The 18,741-nt window shown below is 40.3% G+C and overlaps 1 protein-coding gene across 1 annotated transcript in view; it reads left to right on the top strand.

Annotated features, from left to right (window-relative positions):
- Window positions 1–18,741, top strand: part of LOC111142404 (dymeclin) — a 336,078-nt gene that overhangs the window by 65,100 nt on the left and 252,237 nt on the right. The window contains exons 4-6 of the mRNA XM_022495468.1: window positions 1,585–1,678; window positions 2,675–2,808; window positions 14,873–14,945. Coding sequence (XP_022351176.1) covers window positions 1,585–1,678; window positions 2,675–2,808; window positions 14,873–14,945 — 301 coding nt within the window. The remainder of the gene's footprint in view (window positions 1–1,584; window positions 1,679–2,674; window positions 2,809–14,872; window positions 14,946–18,741) is intronic.

Raw genomic sequence — 18,741 nt, 5'->3', positions numbered from 1 at the left:
CCTCCCACCCCCCGCCCCTTCAAAACCCTCAGATTGTTTTTCAGAGTGCATAGTCTCTCATGGTTCACCTCCCCTTCCAATTTCCCTCAACTCCTTTCTCCTCTCTAACTCCCCTTGTCCTCCATGCTATTTGTTATGCTCCACAAATAAGTGAAACCATATGATAATTGGCTCTCTCTGCTTGACTTATTTCACTCAGCATAATCTCTTCCAGTCCAGTCCATGTTGCTACAAAGGTTGGGTATTCATCCTTTCTGATGGAGGCATAATAGTCCATAGTGTATATGGACCACATCTTCCTTATCCATTTGTCCGTTGAAGGGCATCTTGGTTCTTTCCACGTACAAATGGCTATCAGACACATGAAAAAATGTTCATCATCACTAGCCATCAGGGAGATTCAAATTAAAACCACATTGAGATACCACCTTACACCAGTTAGAATGGCCAAAATTAGCAAGACAGGAAACAACATGTGTTGGAGAGGATGTGAAGAAAGGGGAACCGTCTTACACTGTTGGTGGGAATGCAAGTTGGTGCAGCCACTTTGGAGAACAGTGTGGAGATTCCTCAAGAAATTAAAAATAGAGCTTCCCTATGACCCTGCAATTGCACTACTGGATATTTACCCCAAAGATACAGATGTAGTGAAAAGAAGGGCCATCTGTATCCCATAGTTGGTTTTAAGGATTAAATGAGTTGATGTGTGTTAAGCACTTAGTGTATATTAGTCAGTGTCTGTTACCTGTTGTTTCTTTTGATGAGAAAAGTGAGGTTGGAGAAGAAAAGTAACTTGAGTTTTAATATTCCGTTAATTATAGACTTGGATCTAGAGATCAGATCTTCTGATTCTGATGACAGTATCTGCTTGATTCTTTGGCTGTATTTGCCGAAATGCTCACCTTTAAACTTAAAAGTTTTTTAAAACAAATTCTTTAAAATTTTTTCTGATCAAATAACTTCTCCCTGGCCATATTGCTTTATGTTTCTGTTTATTTTTCGTTAGAATGATTTATGATTATCTGAAAAGAGTTTTACCATTCTAGTTTATTGTATTCTATATACTGGGGATCATTTTTTGTTTTTTGTGTTTTTAACATTTGCTTGCTTTCTTTCTTTTCCTTTCCTTTCCTCTCCTTCTTTTTCTTTTCCTTCCCCCACGCCCTTGGAGCCCAGCATGGGGCTTGAACTCATGACCCTTTGAATAAGACCCAAGTTGAGATCAAGAGTCAAATGCTTAGTGACTGAGCCACCCAGAGGTCCCTAACATTTGCATTTCTAAAGAGAAAAATGTATATGTGTATAAATTGACTATATATCAAATATTATTTTGAATTCTGAGATGAATTGGCTACTTTCTCATACTGTGTCTGTCATTTTCAGTTTACAGATCATTTTTGGTTCAGAATTAAGACCAAGCAGCAATTTCTCTCATTGTTTATCTTTCCTAATTAGATTGAAAGTACAGTAAGGTTTGTCTGTGGAGCAACTTCAGTTTGACAACTTGGTTTTATAAATGCTGTAATATGTTCACTTTGATTTCAGTTAATTTTAACTTTCTAAAAACCTTATCTTCTCTTGCAGTTGTAAACAACCCTCGAACAGGAAACCTTGGTGCGCTAATTAAGGTCTTCCTTTCTAGAACCAAAGAACTAAAACTTTCAGCAGAATGTCAGAAGTAAGCTGACTGATTAAATCATGTTCTCTTTATATTTAGAAATATGAGGTGTTTTTTTTTTTTTTTTTGGTAGAAATAGATTATAGTCTTTTGAAAGCTGTAAAGGAATTCTCATTATTAAAAAGTAAAAGAGAGGTTATAATTTACTGTCCAAATCATTGTGGTGGGATTATGAATTCTGGAATCTGTTTGATTTCAGTATTTTAGACAGTCTTCAGAAATACATTGCTTAAGGTTAATAGTGATGTAATTATTATTTAAAAAGGTAGTTCCTCTCCATTATCGCCACTGCTCATATTTAGTTTAAATAATGACTAAGTTTGAAGATTATTTCATTCCACATTATTTCCTTTCTATCTTTCCTCGTAGATGAAAAAAGGCTCAGATTAGACATTATATTATTATTTTAATTCCACTATAGGTAACATAGGTATTATAATTTTATATTTGATACCTTGGAAGGTTAATCTATGCACTCAACCATTTTTTAAAACCATTTTGGATGGCAGACTCTTAAGAAATGGTTCATTGCCTTGCTTCCAAACAAATTAAATTTAAAAAATTAAAAAATTAAAAATTAAAATTTCTCTCGAGTTCATGGTTACTAATACAAGTAGCAAGTATTGTACGGGCTGCTAACAGTGCCCTACTTAAAATTTTGGTTGGGTGCTTGCATATATTCTCTTTCTGTTATTATACTTAAAATTTTTTTTTCACTTTTCCTTGAACTGCCTGTGTGTGGGACAAGTATGAAGTTCAGAACAATGGGCAGTCATGCCTAAGGAAAATATTTTTATTAGGTTGACTCACTAAAATACAGAGAATGAAACATGAAGGAAACTGGAACAGTGTAATAAATCACGAACCATGAAGAGATAGAGTTTTTGTCTTTATATTACAAGCAGAAGGGGCAAAATGCGTGAGAAATGAACTAGGTAGCGCTCATGCTCTTGATTCAGTATGGATTCCCGTGTGATTTTGGTTTTTCCTTTGCAGCCACCTCTTCATTTGGCAGACACACAATGCTTTGTTTATTATTTGCTGTTTGCTGAAAGTGTTCATCTGTGAGATGTCAGAGGAGGAACTGCAACTTCATTTTACTTACGAAGAAAAATCTCCCGGCAGTTACAGTAAGTATTGCCTTTGAAGATGTTCTAGGGATAGCGTGTGTGACAGGGAAGGATAGAATTTGAGGAATAAAAGTAGAATTTTGAAAATTCTATTTTTCTTTTTATAATTTTCACTTCTAAATGACTTGGCCCTCTCACTCTTTTTTCCTCCTATATTTATTACAGTAAGCCAAGACTCAGAAATTCTTTCTTTCTTTTTTTTCCTTTTTCTTTTTATATAAGAAAGCAAGTAGGATTGAAACTTTTATTTGCTTTGGACTTCCATGAATATGGAAAATAAAGTTAGAAACCACAAGTATACCTTTCAGAAAACAAAGATGTCAACTTTGGTTTTATTACCAGGGTGATGCATTAAGGAAGACAGCCAATCAGAATCGCAGATTTTGTAAATGTTAAAGATGACTTTCATAGGACAGAACAGTCTCTGGGTCTTTGGGACTACTTGATCAGATACAACGTTTAAGGACAATTTTACGATGCTGAAATGTGTGGTCTTTTTCTGAAGACACGGGGAGAGGTTACCATTCTCTCATGATATTGCTGGGATTGTGTTACGGGGTTTTTTGCCAGTAGTTAGGAAGGTCTGTAGTTGTCCAGATGGTGTTTCATTTCTTAGCATTAAAACTTATAACCAAGGAGTAGAAGGGCAGAATGGGATTCTTACATGAAATATGGGGAATATAGTATTTTGCATCCCACCTTCATGCTAACTTGTCTCTGAGGGTAAAGGCAGTGTTGCTCCTGAGATCCCTGGGTTCATTTTTCAAAACACAACTCTGCCCTCTTTAGGCTTTTTGCCTACCTACAGCTTTATATGTTGATTTTTGAGTTTTAAGAAATAAATGTGTTCCATTTACTATTGTGAGAATCTGTATTTGTTAAGCATATACTGATGTTTAAACAGAGCTTTTAATCAGAATTGTGTCTTGCATGTGTTAATTTTGTAAGGCTAGGCTTTGTTTTTGTGGTGCTGGAAGTGCCAAGAGCGGCCCGGCTTGGGGAGTTGCAGACCTTTCCACAGAAGGTCTAACTGCAAGAACGGAGTCCATGTTTACCCCATGGCGCCTGAGAGCTGAGCCAACCAGGAATCTGCAAACCCAGCACTTTGTTCGGCTTTATGTCAAAACAGTTATGCTTCCATTGTACTTTAAAATAAATACAATAACATTGTGTTAATATAAAATTATTTGTCATACGTACTATTGAGTAAGTTGAAGCACTTCAGAGATATACTGTATTTATTTTGAGGCCCAGAAGGACCCTCTTTGAACCCATGCTCTCCACTCATATCCCAGTTTGAGAAGCATGGTGTGTGTTTGTTTTTTACGATTTTATTTATTAGAGAGCACACACACATGCGCACGCGCGCACACACACACACACACACACACACACATACACACGCACACACGAATGGGGGTGTGGCAGAGGGAGAAGCAGACTCCCCGCTAAGCAGGGAGCTGGATGTAGGGCTTGATCCTCAGACTCTAGGATCATGATCTGAACTGAGGGCAGATGCTTGAGCCACCCAGGCATCCCGGGAAACATGGTTTTGTTGTACATCCTACATAACCTCAAGTGAGGGCAGTGTAAAAATGACACTTTTCAGCCATGGGGCACATTATCAACATGTTTATCTCACCAAAAGAGCCATCTGTGAGGTCTGATACTGGTAATTTTGTCTGTGCACTGACAGATTGTCCTCTTTTTTTATATGGAGTTAGCACTTCAGGATTTTATACACATTGTTTTGCTTTATTCTTTTCCTTTACAGTTGAGACTGCTGTTGATCCACCAGTTTTAAGTCCAGTAAATATCTTTTTGAGGTTAAAGACTTCCCATTTTGGCATGTGTAATTATTTTCATTTTAGTCATACATGTTGTTAGTTTGAGATACCTACTTATCACTGGTGTTAAGTCCTTTTTACATTTTCTTTTAATGTCTTTTTATAATTTATAGAAGTAATAAAATTAAATGATTACATAGATACTGTTAAATGGTTAAAAAAAAAAAAGCTCACTGTACAGTACCTAAAAACATCTGTTTATCATTTAGAATGTGAATCTTGAAATCAGATGTGTGGGAGACCACGTGGGATACTGCGCAAGGGTTGAGAGACTAGACAGTAGTACAGGTTGCTCAGAGGTTGAATTGACAGAAGCAGAGGACCACCTACAAACAGCTGAGCAAAGTCAGCTGAGGAATTTGAGGCCTTTTTTTGGTTCCATTCACTGTAATTCTGCTGTGATGAAGTGGATGTTGCCGGCACATGAGGGTCATGTGACTCTTCGTAAGCTCCCCATTTGTAATAGAAATTCGTGAGACTGTCCTGCGTGAACATTTCCCCACAGGCTCTGTATGCGTGGTGGCAGATTGTTTGCTAGAGGGAATTTGTATCATTTTGTAAATATAACTCTTTCCACTAGTGCATGCCTTTGAGCATAGTCAAAGAGGACAAAACTAGCTCTGGGCAAAACTATAAAGTACTATAAAATTTTGTCTGTTTTCCCTTTGCCTTCAATGTGAGTATGGCCTTCTGTCTTGGGATCATCCCCCATTACCCCAAGGTAGTAACTGATAGGCTTTGTATCTCATATTCCAATATTTTAAGTTCTTAGGGATATGATTTTTTTTTTTTAGGGATATGAATTTGTAATTTGTTTGCACAAACACTATGGTGGTTTGTTTCTTTATGTGTTTGATGATGTTGATTGTGAGCTTTTGTTTGTTCATCTTAATCTGAGGCCCCAAATAAAGGAGGGATTTGCATTTGCTTCTAGAGGGATCTAGACTGCATCCCCTGAGGCCACTTAACCTCCTTCAGAGGTTCTTGGCTTAATGCGACCACTTGGGGTTCAGCTCCCCAGTAGCAAGCTGGCGGCACGCCTTTGTAATGGCAGCTTGGGATTGGCCTTCATCGTCTGGGTCACCCTACCCTCTGGGTTTGTTTACTGCTCAGCATTTTACTGTGGATTCAAGCCACAGTCTGCTCGCCTGTGGTTGTTCTTTTTGGTCATGGTGCAAGGGTCCCTGGAGATTTCCTCTACTTTCTGGAAGCCCATCAGTGCACTAAAAAGTGTATTTTAGCCAAGAACTAGTTGTTTTGTACAGGAGGCCTCTGTGGAGTAACTACTCTACTAATATTGTCGCCAGTGGAAGGCAATTACAGTTTCTTTACAAATATTTTTACATCTTTTTTAGATGAGGGAAGAAGTCTTTGGAAATTGAGACTGAAGATAGAAACACACACACACACACAGACACACACACACACAAACACACACACACACACACACACACACACAGAGGGGAAGAGAGCTGGCTGGAAAGCCCAGGGATGTGGGGGGCACTAGGATGAAGAGCACAGAGCGGGAGTGTGGGTTTGTGCTGCGGGAGCATGCCACCTATGCCAGCAGCGCTGCGGGCGGGCAGTGGGGGGACGGAGGACCCGGTCACCTGCCAAGAGCTGGCGCACATGGCAGCTAGTTAGCGCGGCTCTGTGGAGAGTAGAGAAGGGACTGGAGACTTGTTGAGTCCAGGTAAAATGCTTGCTTAACCACATTTCCTCAGCATAAAATAGTTTAATATAGATGTATTTTTAAAATTTTTATTTTGTAGGAATTGCTCTCAAGCATAGTGGATTGAACCCACATGCTTATCTTTGCTTTATTCTGAAACCCCGATAAAATATCAGTGAAGGGACTTTTAAAAAGTCCTGAATTTATTATTAGTTTAAAGAGCAGAAAAGGGGAACACAATGTTAGTAACATTTTTCAAGTTGGAAAGTTGAGTAATGATGAACTCTACTGATAGTGAAAGCTGAAGGTTAAATGCCTTTAGGGTCGGAGAACTCCAAGAAACAGCCAGTTCTTGTCATAGAACCCTGGAAAGGCTTAGGAGTTGGAAGTACCAGGTGTCTCTGAAGGCAGACACCTTGGAGGAGTGATTGAAGGAGCCGCTGGACGCTCAGCTCTTCTCCAGCACCACGTGCAGTCAGGAGACCACCACCTCCCTGGTTAATACTAGAATGTCTTCTCCGAGGGGCTGAACCAAGAGGACCTTCCTATGGGAGCTCTGGGGTGCCGTGGAGGGGTGGTCTACTGAGAACAGGGCTAAGAGCAAAGGCTACAAATGGAGGAGTGAGGCATCTTGACATGGCTTCTAAATGCAGGCACTGGGGTTGTACCCACTACATCCCCTTCCCTCCAGAAGGCTGATGCATACACTTCTGGAGAAAATGAACCAAAACCAGGAAAAAGATGTAGAGATGCTGATGTTTGGGTGTCCTTCCGTGATACAGCTCCAAACCCTCCTGTGTGAGCCACCACTTGGCAGGTGGTGCCTGTGCACACGGAGCTTCCATCAGCATTGGCCTCCTTCTGGCAAATAAATGGAGAATCAAGGATCCTGAACAATTGGAAACAACTTCCAACTTCTGAGAGATCAAAATGAGAAAAAGTGGTAGAAGATAGAATATTTATGGAAATTTTAAAAAATCCATAATCATACTTCTCTAATATAACTTTCATTTCCTTCCTTTCTTTTTTCTTTTTTTTTTTTTTTAAAGATTTTGTTTATTTGCCAGGGAGGGAGAGAGAGAGAGAGAGAGAACAAGCACAAGCAGGGGGAGTGCCAGGCAGAGAAAGAAGCAGATTTCCTGTTGAGCAAGGAGCCTGACGTGGGACTCAATCCCAGAATCCTGGGATCATGACCTGAGCTGAAGACAGGTGCTTAACCGACTGAGCCACCCAAACGTCCCAACTACTTTCCTTTTCATTCTCCTCTGGCCAAAGACATTTTTACGTTTTTATTTTATTAATTTTTTTTGAAAGATTTTTATTTGTCAGAGAGAGAGGGAAAGAGAGAACACAAGGGAGCAGCAGGCAGAGGGAGAAGCAGGCTCCCTGCTGAGCAAGGGGCCTGTTATGAGACTCAGTCCCAGGACCCTGGGATCATGATCTCAGCCGGAGGCAGACACTTAACCGACTGAGCCACTCAGGTGTCGTCCCTGACTGCAAACCTTTTTGAGACTTTCTGGAAGTATATTCAAAACCCATGAGGTATTCATTTAACTAAATGCGCTAGAGGTGAAACTTTCGAAACTAGTTTTGAATTCTTTCAGATGGCCGAAGTGCTTTGGCTCTCAAGGCAGCTGCGTTTTACTCTTCTCTTATTTTTGCTTGGACTAATCCTTAGGGTCTGGGGCAAGCTGTAGCTCAAGAGGTAAACCTGAACTTGGTAGATGAGTTGTTTCTGTTTTATTTTTGTCTTAGTATAAAACTCAAAGAGTTTAATTTCATTAGTTGAGTAATGAAAAAAAAAAAAGAAAGAAAGAAACCATTCACTAGAAAGGACTCATGAAAGCATGGATTTATTCTTTTGAAATATTTTGCATATAAGATTTGTCATCTGTCTTTGCAGAAAAATTAAAGTGCTTCTAGGACCTCCTGAATTGTTCTTCACCTTACAATAAGTGATAGTGTTTTTGATATTCCTCTCTTTTCTCTCCCTTTCTTTTCTGTTATCAGTGGAACAAAATCGTTAAACTTTATTGATAGGCTTGCTTTCCTATTTCAAACTATATCACAAAGCTGTAGTAATTGAAACAGTGTGGTATTGGCATTAAAGCATTACAGATCAGTGGACCAGAACAAGGAGCCCAAAAATAAACCCGTGCATATGTGGCCAATTAGTCTATAACAAAGGTGCCAAGTATATATACAGTGGAGAAGGGCAGTCTCTCCAGTAATAGCGATGGGAAAATCGGAGAGCCGCATGCGAAAGAAGGAAACTGGAGCCCTGTCTTGCACTATACACAAAAATTCATTCAAAGTGGACTGAAGACTTGAATGTAGGACCTGAAACCATAGGACCTGAAACCTTAGAACTAATAGAAGAAAACCTGGTGTAAGCCCCCTGCCATAGGTCTTGGAGAAGATTTTTCGAATCTGACAGCAAAAGCAAAAATAAACAAGTGGGACTACATCAAACTAAAAAGCTTCTGCCAGCAAAGGAAACCATCAAGAAAATGAAAAAACAGCCTATTGAATGGGAGATGTTACTTCCAAATCATGTATCTGATAAGGGGCTAATATCTAAAATAGGGAACTCAGCCGGTGGCTCGCTCGGTCGATGGAGCGTGCAACTCTTGATGTCAGAGTCATGAGTTCAAGCTCCACATTGCATGTAAAGTTTACTTAACAACAGCAAAAAAATCCTAAGGGTTCAAAAATCTTAGACCTCTTTTCCAGTTATTGTGGTGCATGGCCCCGTGAGCAGCAAAGCTTCCATCACTCTGCATGGATTGGTGCGGAAAGTCCTGCACAGGACCTGTGAGAGTGCCAGAAGTTTTGGGAGATGGTGGAGCTGCAGATCCGCTTGAAGAACAGTGACCCTCAGGAGGACAGATGCCTCTCAGCACTGTCAGGCTTAAGTCCACTCCCAGTTCCAAGTTCTCTGTGTATGTGTTTTGGGGGATCAACAGCACTTGATGAGGCCGGGACTGTGGATATTTCCCACGTGGACATTGGGATGCTGAAGAAACTCAACAAGAAATAAAAATCAGTCAAGAAGCTGGCCAAGAAGCAGATCCCTTGAATCCTGGGCCCAGGCCTGAATAAGACTGGCAGGTTCCCTTCCTTGCCGACCCACAGTGAGAGCATGGTGGCCAGAGTGGATGAAAAATAATAAAACTGGGATTTAAGAGGATAATACTTTAAATTGGCCTAGAATCTAAGTATGTGTAATGCACTACAGTACCCTGTCATGTATATATTCTGTATAGTTTGTAGTTGCTTACTAAAATCTATTTCTATACTTTCTCCAACGTACCATGAAACTGTTTTCTACCCTCTTCTGTTACCAACAGTTTTTATACTATGCTCAACATAGAAAAAGAGAAGGCATATTTTATAATAGAACCTGGAAGACTGTATTATCCTTGAGTATAATTAGAAACATTTCCATTTGACTACAATAATAGCAGACAGCCAGAATTATTACAGATTTTATTGGAATATGTGGGACACAGTCTTATAAATATTGTAATGCATTAAAATGTAGATCAATTTGAATTTTAGAAAAGAGTGAGTCCATCTGCCTTTCCTTCGTTTATGATTATTTTATAGACACATACTCAGTTTTTCTCATTAGAAGTTTAAATATGATTTTGTAATCCTTTAGAGTAATTCCAATATTAGTTTCACAATTGAAACTGCCAATTACAGACTCTACCATGGTTTTCTGAGTATAAGTTTATAGTAAATACACTCTAGCTTATGTGTCTTTCATCTTAAGGAAGTCAGTTTTGCTCTGAACTTTTTAGGCACTCGGGGAACCTGTTTTTGGAATATAGCTCTGGTATTTCTTGATTATGTTTTTAATACTTGTTTTTGGCACAGTTGAGCAGCATTTAGAAACCAACAGCTTGACTTTGTGCATGCAAAGTAAGCAACAATGAGCTCTCTGTGTTTTAATATTTCCATGTTACCTGATTTAAATGACCCATATGTTTTCTTTTTTCTGGCTGCTTCTTTGTTTTCCATTAGTGCTATTTTTTCCCTCTTCCTCGAGTGAGTGCTTTTTTCGTTATTCTTTTCTCCCTCTCTTCCCTTCCCTTCCTACTCTGGTGGAAGGTATTCGATTATAACAGCATCCTGGTCTTCTCTGGTTCCCTCCCTAGGGAGAGTGTGGTGTGTATGAATGGGTGCTGAACGACTCAGTTGCACGTGTAGATGACGGGAGTTGTAAGGGACCATGGATATCATCTGCTCTTTCACTTGCTCCTTCCCCTGGTGTCACTCACAGGGATGAGAGAAGTAAGCTTAGGGCTTTAAAGCAGGGGAAGCCCAGATAGAGGAGATTTTAGTGACCTTGTTCTGCACAATACATACGATAACAGTTTATATTTATTCGTTGTTAGAGGCTATTTCTAAATTGGGTATTTAAATCAAAGACTTCCAGTATGCGTTGATGAATGTGTAACAGATCACCTTGATGCGTAAATGAATATGGGCGATTTCGTATCTCTCCCTCAGATTTACTGGGGGTTTGTATTTGGGGTCTTCAGTGAGACATGGTTGACCGACTGGATTTTTTCCAACTTTAAAAATAGTTTGTAAGGGTTTTTTCTTTTTTTTAGTTTTTTTTTTCCTTTCCTTTTTTTTTTTTTTTGAGTCTGTATTTGGGTTCAAATCCAGTCTCTGCCACTTACTTTAAGTTAACTGACCATTCTGAGCCTTGATCTCTTTATCCGTAACATGATGGTGATAATCATACCTTCTCCTTAAGAGTTATTGTCAGGATTAATGTGACATGAAGAATGAGATGCTTGGCACAGTGCCTCTCCAAGAGGAGGGTACTCAGTAAATGTTAGCTATGAATATGATCTCCGAGAAGCTGACATTGGAAATATGAGCGTATTTGACTGGAGCTGTAAGAGGCAATTTAAAACTCTTTAAGAGAGAAAAACTGTGGGTTTAAAACTTCACACTAAACATACTGAATCTCTTCAGAGTCCTTTGCTCAAAGATCTTCAGTTTACTTTGTCACTGACCTGAAGATTTCAAGGACTTTTCAGATTCTCTTTCCTGTGAGAAATGCATGAGTGTTACTATAATTTTTGGCAGGTGAGTTTATATTTACTTGTTTTTATTGGCGCTAAGGAAGATACTTGGCTTCAAATGAAAGCTGAGTGATATAAACGTTGCTTGGAAAAGAATGCCCTATGAGTGACTTGCTTAATGTCAGACCTGGTAAGCAGTCAAATCTTGTCACTCTTCACTTGATACACAATTATTTGCTTCTAGCTTAGTCCCAGAAATCAGAATATGGTATTCTTTTTTTTTTTTTTTAAGATTTTATTTATTTATTTGACAGAGATTACAGGTAGGCAGAGAGGCAGGCGGGGGAGGGGGAAGCAGGATTCCCACTAAGCAGAGAGCCCTTTGTGGGGCTCGATCCCAAAACCCTGAGATCATGACCTGAGCCGAAGGCAGAGGCTTTAACCCACTGAGCCACCCAGGCGCCCCAAGAATATGGTATTCTGTAGCAATGTTTTTGTTTTAGTAATAGAAGTTGATAGAGATTTCAACTGGAGATTGCCTGTTCTTGTCTTTTGTTGTTAGAGTTTTGGCCTATTTCACTTGTATGAAATGTATTTATCATAATTTCATTACTAAGTTGATAATGATGCTGTGAATATATTCTTTAATTGACCTAAGCTGTAATCTTGGCAGAAGTCTTGGTTTAGATGGCACATGGAATACAATACAGAATCCTCTTCACTGTGTTAAGATTTGAGGGTGAGATATGCTTGTACCCCTGAAAGGAAAAAAATCCAACCCTCTCTGGTCCTTAGCATTTGTTCCCTCACTTGCCGTAATTAAAAAACTTCTGACCACTTGGCTGAACAAGGATATGCTGTTAAGATGGTCTGCTGATTTGGTCTGGGATATTCTTTAGGGAATGAAGGAATGATTTTAAATGTCCTTACTTGGGTCTGGGTCACTGCATTCTGTAGGATGAGCCAAGGGATGACACTGCAGCAGGTTGTATTCGGTATGTATCGTACGCCAGGAGATGAACTTGGAGCAGGTTATTGACTCACATGGGTTGTGTCGGACCACTTTGGCAGTGAGAAGGATTTTAGTTACGTCTACTTTTTATTGTGTAGCCTCAGAGACCAGTGTTACTTATTTCCAAGTTCTGTTTTCTCACTGGTTGAGCTAAGCCTGGCACTTCTAGAGTACGATTTAATGTAGTTACTGAATTTGGTTCTTGCCATGTTTTCTTTGTAGCATTGATTGGTGCTTTTATGATTCAGTATTCTCTTCCAGCTCTGTACTCACCTCTCAGAGGGTTACTGTGCCAGTTCCATTTATGAAAAGTCAGGAAGGAATTTCTTCATAATTTCTGAATGCCAGGTGATAGTGTGGTCTAGAAAAAAGAATTGCTAAACTTTGAAATTCCCAGTCCTTTGATGCTTCGGAAATAACCACTAGATTTGTACTAGGCCCTGGGTGTGGTTTGGCGAACACGTTTTGAGTATATGTTATGTGTTAAGCTCTTTGTCAGTCGTCATTCTCAAGAAGTACAGAGTCCAGAGGTTCCTGGGTTAAGCGTCTGACTCTTGATCTCAACTCAGGTCTTGATCTCGGGGTCGTGAGTTCAAGCCCCGCACTGGGCTCCACGCTGGGCATGGAGCCTACTCTTAAAAAAAAAAAAAAAAAAAAGTTTAGAGTCCAATGGCTGCCTGCCCTCGTCTAGACAGAAATTATAGTATAATGTAACCTATGTATACAATGAAAGACACGAACAAGGCAAAATATTTTATAGGTGATTATTTTTTTTCAGGGTGAGGCAGGAGATTTGGGTTTTATGGAGGAGAGGAAGATTGAGGATGATGGAGGTGAATAAAGCTTGGCTTTTTAAAAAGTCAGGTTTTTATTGTTGGAGGGCATTCTTGGCAGAGGGAATGTTATTGAGGAGGCTTGAGATGGCATGCAGCAGGCCACTAGGTGTTGTTGGAATATAAATTGTGAATAAGGGGGGCAGATCATGGTAGAACGAGGTACAGGGTCTGTGTCTTGAAGCATCTGGTGACCTGTACTTACAGCACTTGAGTTTTTTTTTTTGATACCTAGTGTTCAGCTAAAGCAGTTGAAAAGATGTAAGCCAGGAGAGGGAAGGAGGGGGTTTAGTCAGCTCCGTTTGACAGCAGTCTAGAGTTTGGATTGGAGAGAAGTAAGATTGGATGTAGAAATACTAGTTAGGAAGGTTGAAAGAAGTTCAGGAGTGAGTTTTAATTTAGTAGGCTGGGTTAACTGAACCGAGATGATGAAATAATGACCAAAAGCATGACAAGGAGTACAGAAAAGAGGAAACATCAGAGAGGTAGGCTGTGCAATCGAGTGGACCCAGAGATCGGTTAAAAAAAGCATACACATGAGTATCCTGGGCTTTGGCCCTAGGTTCTTGATGTGGTCCCCAAAAGGAAGTAGAAAGAAGCAATAAGTGGGTTTCAAGTACTGGGAAAGATGGGTTCAGTTTTGAACACGTGGAGTTTGAGGTACCAGTGAGGCATCTAAGTGGAGATGGCCAGGAAGCAATTAAAGATAAGAAGGAGTTCACTGGAGAGACCAAGAGGAGAACTGTCGCTGTAGCAGTCACCAGCATGTTAGTAATGATTGGTGAAGGAGGACACAGGGAGTGGGAAGAGGAGGAAGTCAATGGTGGAACTGTGGGGAACACGCCCATAGTTGAAAGATATATTCTGAGGAGGCAGATTGTGGGAATGAGTAGAAGAAGATATAGACTGGAAACAAGGTGTTGTAGGCACCGAGGGGAATAAGAATTTCGTGAAGGAATAGGTGTCAGTAGTGTCCAAAGCCAGAAGTCACATGCTGTTGGTTGGCTTTGGAAATTAGACCGTCATTTAGAGCGGTTTGGGACAGAGAAACATTTCTACGGGAATGATAATTTGCCTCTTACCCTTGCCACTTACTCTGTGACCTGGGAAAGCCATTTTACCTCTGGCTCTTAATTTGTAAAGGGATGGAAACCCTCTCACTGGGTTTCAGTCTGTGATCTGTGGAGCCCCACAGCTTCAGAAAAGGTGCTTTGAGGGCCATCAAGGAGATCTGGTGTTTGATCAGATATTTACTGGGGGAAAGAGGTACAGGCATTCTACTGACTCAAACAGAGCAGCTAGGGCAGCTTGATTTTTTTTTTTTTGTCTGTTTTATGTATTTCACTTCAGTGTAAGATTTCATTTGAAAAAAACACAGAATAAAATAAGATTTAAAAACTGCTGGTCTACATGGACCATAAGAGACGGACGCATTAAAAGTTATATAATTAATAGCTAATGTTCAAAATTCCTATACTAAATGAAGATCGTAGTATGTATTGACTTATGGTTTGGATTTTATTAGAGGTCACCATTAGAGTCCGAGTTTATGTGATAATAACAGTTGTTATTCTCATTAGGAATGAAGACTGAATTTGTACAAAGCTCTATTCTATTTCATATTTTGTTAAAAAAAAATTTGTGTGTCTTACCAGGTTCTGACTCTGAAGATCTTTTGGAAGAATTGCTCTGTTGTTTGATGCAGTTGATCACTGATATTCCTCTCCTGTAAGTTCTGGCCAAGCCAGGATTTGCTTTATCTTCTTTGTATATTGAAGATGGTGACTGATCATGTTGAAGAGTTTGTGAACGCAATTCCTATATGTTGTAAAGTGTTCTTTGTAAAGCAGTTACTCTCAATTTTTAAAAAAAATTGTCTCTCTGGAGCCTTTTCAGACATTTTTGTAATTGCCTCTCCCCACTAGTGAAATTTGAATACCCCAGATACACTGAATGTCTCTTCATGTACTGTGGCCCTTTGGAGGGCCACAGATCATTATAATATCTGTGAAGTTTTTCACCCCCGAAGAATCAGTTTTCACTCTCTTAGGAGTGATATCACCCCATGGAGAATGCATATTTTAAAGGAATTATTATTATTTTTTAAAATATTGTATTTTTAAGTAATCTCTTAATTAAGAGCCAACATTGGGCTCACATTTAATAATCCTGAGATCAAGAGTCACGTGCTCTACTGACCAAGCCAGTCAGGCACCCCTAAAGGAATTATTTTTTGAATAAAGAAGAAGAGTGTAAGATTGATCATGATGGAATTGCTGTGAACATGGGGATATCATTGGATGTGTGCTGCTTGCCTGTGGCCCACAAAGGAAGGACCAGGTATTCGTGAGAAGACGGCCTCCCGGCCTCTGTTGTGCATAAGTACAGCATCCAGAATTGTAATCTAGATTTAGAAACGAGAACCACCAAGCCCTGTGGTAGGTCGGTCTGCTGATGCACACCTGGAAGGCAGGGCTGAAGCCACTGAGGAATCACCCGGTGGCGAAGGGCACAGGGGAGAGGGTCCCATGCAGGTGGAGCTCGTGTGGCAGACACAGGTAACTAGAATTTCTGATGTCCTTCCTTGTCTTCTTTCTGACACATCTCCAATATTATTTGGGGGCCATCGTGTGCCCCGCTTAGTTCTCAGGCCCCACGGGAACTAAATGTGGCCCTGTGACGTGGTTTGGGTCAGTGCTGTGTGAGCAGAAGTTGTGAGCTTGCAGGGCGTGAATCTCCAGCTTTTTGGCCTGCTGCCCTTCTCTTCCTTCCTGGGATTCAGAGGCAGTGCTGGGGCCATCTTGAAACGATGATGACGAGTGCCACATGCAAAGAACAGGGTCCCAGGAGTATGGGATTTGAATGATGCCGTGGAACTATTATACGAGCCCTACATGGTTTATCTTTGGATTTCTTCTTAAGTGCAAAAAAAAAATAGACACTTATTTTGGTTAAGCCACTGTGGTTTGGTTTCTGTTACATGTGGTCAGATGTGGGAAGGGAAACACATAGATTGTCTACTGTTTACTTGTCATTGTATGTGTGATGCTTCATGTGTTCTTGACTTAATTTTTTAAAATAGTTCCATCTCTATTGTGTTTATGTCATTACTAAATACCTGGGGTTTAGTATATATCCTCAGTGAGGACATTCTTCCCCCCTCCTTTGTTAATAAAATGTCTTGGTGAAGTTAAGGGGAACGGAAGTAGTAAATCTCTTCAGCTGGTAAGTAAGACTTGAATACAGTGAATAGACCAGTCACTTAAACACTCTTGAGGAGCAAGCAGACAGTGTTGTAATATATCAAACATTTCAGTGTTTTAATGTGTTTATACTTTTTAAATGAACTGAAAATGCACAGACAACCAGATGTCTTGTATTATGTACACTCAGCTTTAACCAGCTGCTGAAACAATTTCTCATGATTTAATGTTCTTGGAACTCCATCCTACAAGAAGGTTTGTCTTGGTAACAGTTTCCATGTGAAACCAAATTACTATTTAAATATTTCATTTACTATAACCATCGTGCAGTGTTGTGGATCAGCTTCTGACTAAAGGGGGATTATGAACTTGAAAAGTGGGGACGCTCTCATTCCTGACTGTCCTCAGTCTCACAGTAGACTTGGCACGTCGGCACGTTTAACGTCGGCGTGCCCCCGCACCATCAGCAGGTGCGCAGCAAGAGGAGTGCGACATTTGTGTCCACCCAGGGCAGTTCAGAACTCACTTAAACATTTCTTGTGAGGCTGTGAAATCATCCCGTTAATATTGGAAGCCAGTGATTACCAAGAGCATAGACAGATACTTAGAGATCTATACACTAAGTTTGAAATGATTCTTTATTATTAAGAGAACATTCAACTGCAGTGGTTTAGATAAACTCCCAGAATTTGTAGGAATTCACTTGTAATAAAGCTTGACTTTCAAGTAGTTAGTAGATACTGCTTCTCAGAAAGATTGGGTGTGTTGATAAGATACTCATTCTCTGAGATTCTAATCTTCAAAGTCTGATTGAAATACACATCTTCTAGGAATCCTTTCTAAATTCCGTACTTCTCAGCATTTATATATTTAAAATAAAGATTAAGTAATTCACAGGCTCATCACTTGATATTTTTCAGCGTATATTGTGTTGATCCCACTGAAGCTGAAATGAATCTGCCAGAAGTAAAAGCCTGTTTCTGTTATACCTTGTCCATGATCTTAGGGAAGTGCATGGGAGGGGATAAAGTAAGATGAAGACGCTAATAGAATGCATAACAGAAAGAATGTGGTTTGGCATGCCAGGGTCGAAAGCACAACACTTAGAAAATTTGTGACGTGGATCGGTTCTCACGGTGTTACTGTTGAGATGCTGAATGAGACCCCGGTGACTCAGCTCAGTGACGGGGCTTCGGATGGTCCCGGCAGCTGAGCCATCCATCTGTATATGGTGATACTTTTGTCAACCATTTCTTGTCCTGCCCCTTTCTCTAGTGCCACCACTCCAAACAGGTCCCTGTGAAGTCTGCTCGGAGTGGGCCATCCTGCTGGCCCCGGGCCAGACATACAGCCTCTTCCTCTGACATCCATTTCTGTGTTCTTCTTAGCAACCTGTCAACTCAACCGTTTAGTTCTTAGCCTGGCCCTCATTTGCAGATTTTCAGTTATAATTTTATAAGAATGTTTATCTTTTTTTTTTTTAAAGATGTATGTATGTATTTATTTATTTATTTGTGGGGTGGGGGAGAGGGAGAGAGAGCGAACACGAGAGGGAGAGAGAATCTCAAACAGACTCTGCACTGAGCCCGATGTGGGGCCCGATCCCGCACGAACCTGAGATCATGACCTGAGCTGAAACCAAAAGTCAGATCCCAACTTACTGAGCCACCCAAGTGCCCCAGAACATTTATCTTTTTTTTTTTTTTTATAAGTTCTATATTGATAAAGCTGAGACATTCCTAGTCGATTGTCTTCACTGCCTTTTTCTGGGTGTGACTAATTGTGTAATGTGACTTTGTCTACCTCTCTAGTACAGGGGTACTGTTGTTATCTGCTGACCTTGTCCATCTCCCTCCTGCTGCTTTAGCCACATCGGTGTCCATGCTAATTTGGGACACACCAACCCACCCCTGTCCCCAGGGCCTTTGCCCCTGCTGCTGCTGCTGCTGCTGCTTCTTCCTCCTTGACTATCTTCTCTCAGATATCTGCATGGCTCCTTCCTGACTTTCAAGCTTCCTTCTGCTCAGGGGAGGTCTGCTTCTCAGGAATAACTGCTCAGACCACCCTAACATAGGACCACGCTTCTCATTCTCTGTTCTGTCATCTGCTTTGTTCGTTGTCTTTATCCTGAACACGGCTTTGCACATTGTCTGTTATCTCTCTTGCTTGTATTTCTCAAATAACATTAGAAGGATGACTGTGAAAACAAGGACTAATTTCGTGCCTGCATTGGTTTTGCTCACTGCCGTTACCCTTAGTATTCAGGCTGGCGTGGCATGTGGTGAACTCGACAAATATTTGTTGACTGAGTAAAATGGTAG

Source organism: Enhydra lutris, unplaced genomic scaffold, assembly GCF_002288905.1.
Source record: "Enhydra lutris kenyoni isolate GAN:26980312 unplaced genomic scaffold, ASM228890v2 scaffoldscaffold8, whole genome shotgun sequence".
Lineage (NCBI taxonomy): Eukaryota > Metazoa > Chordata > Mammalia > Carnivora > Mustelidae > Enhydra > Enhydra lutris.
This window is presented reverse-complemented; position numbering and strand designations above follow the sequence as displayed.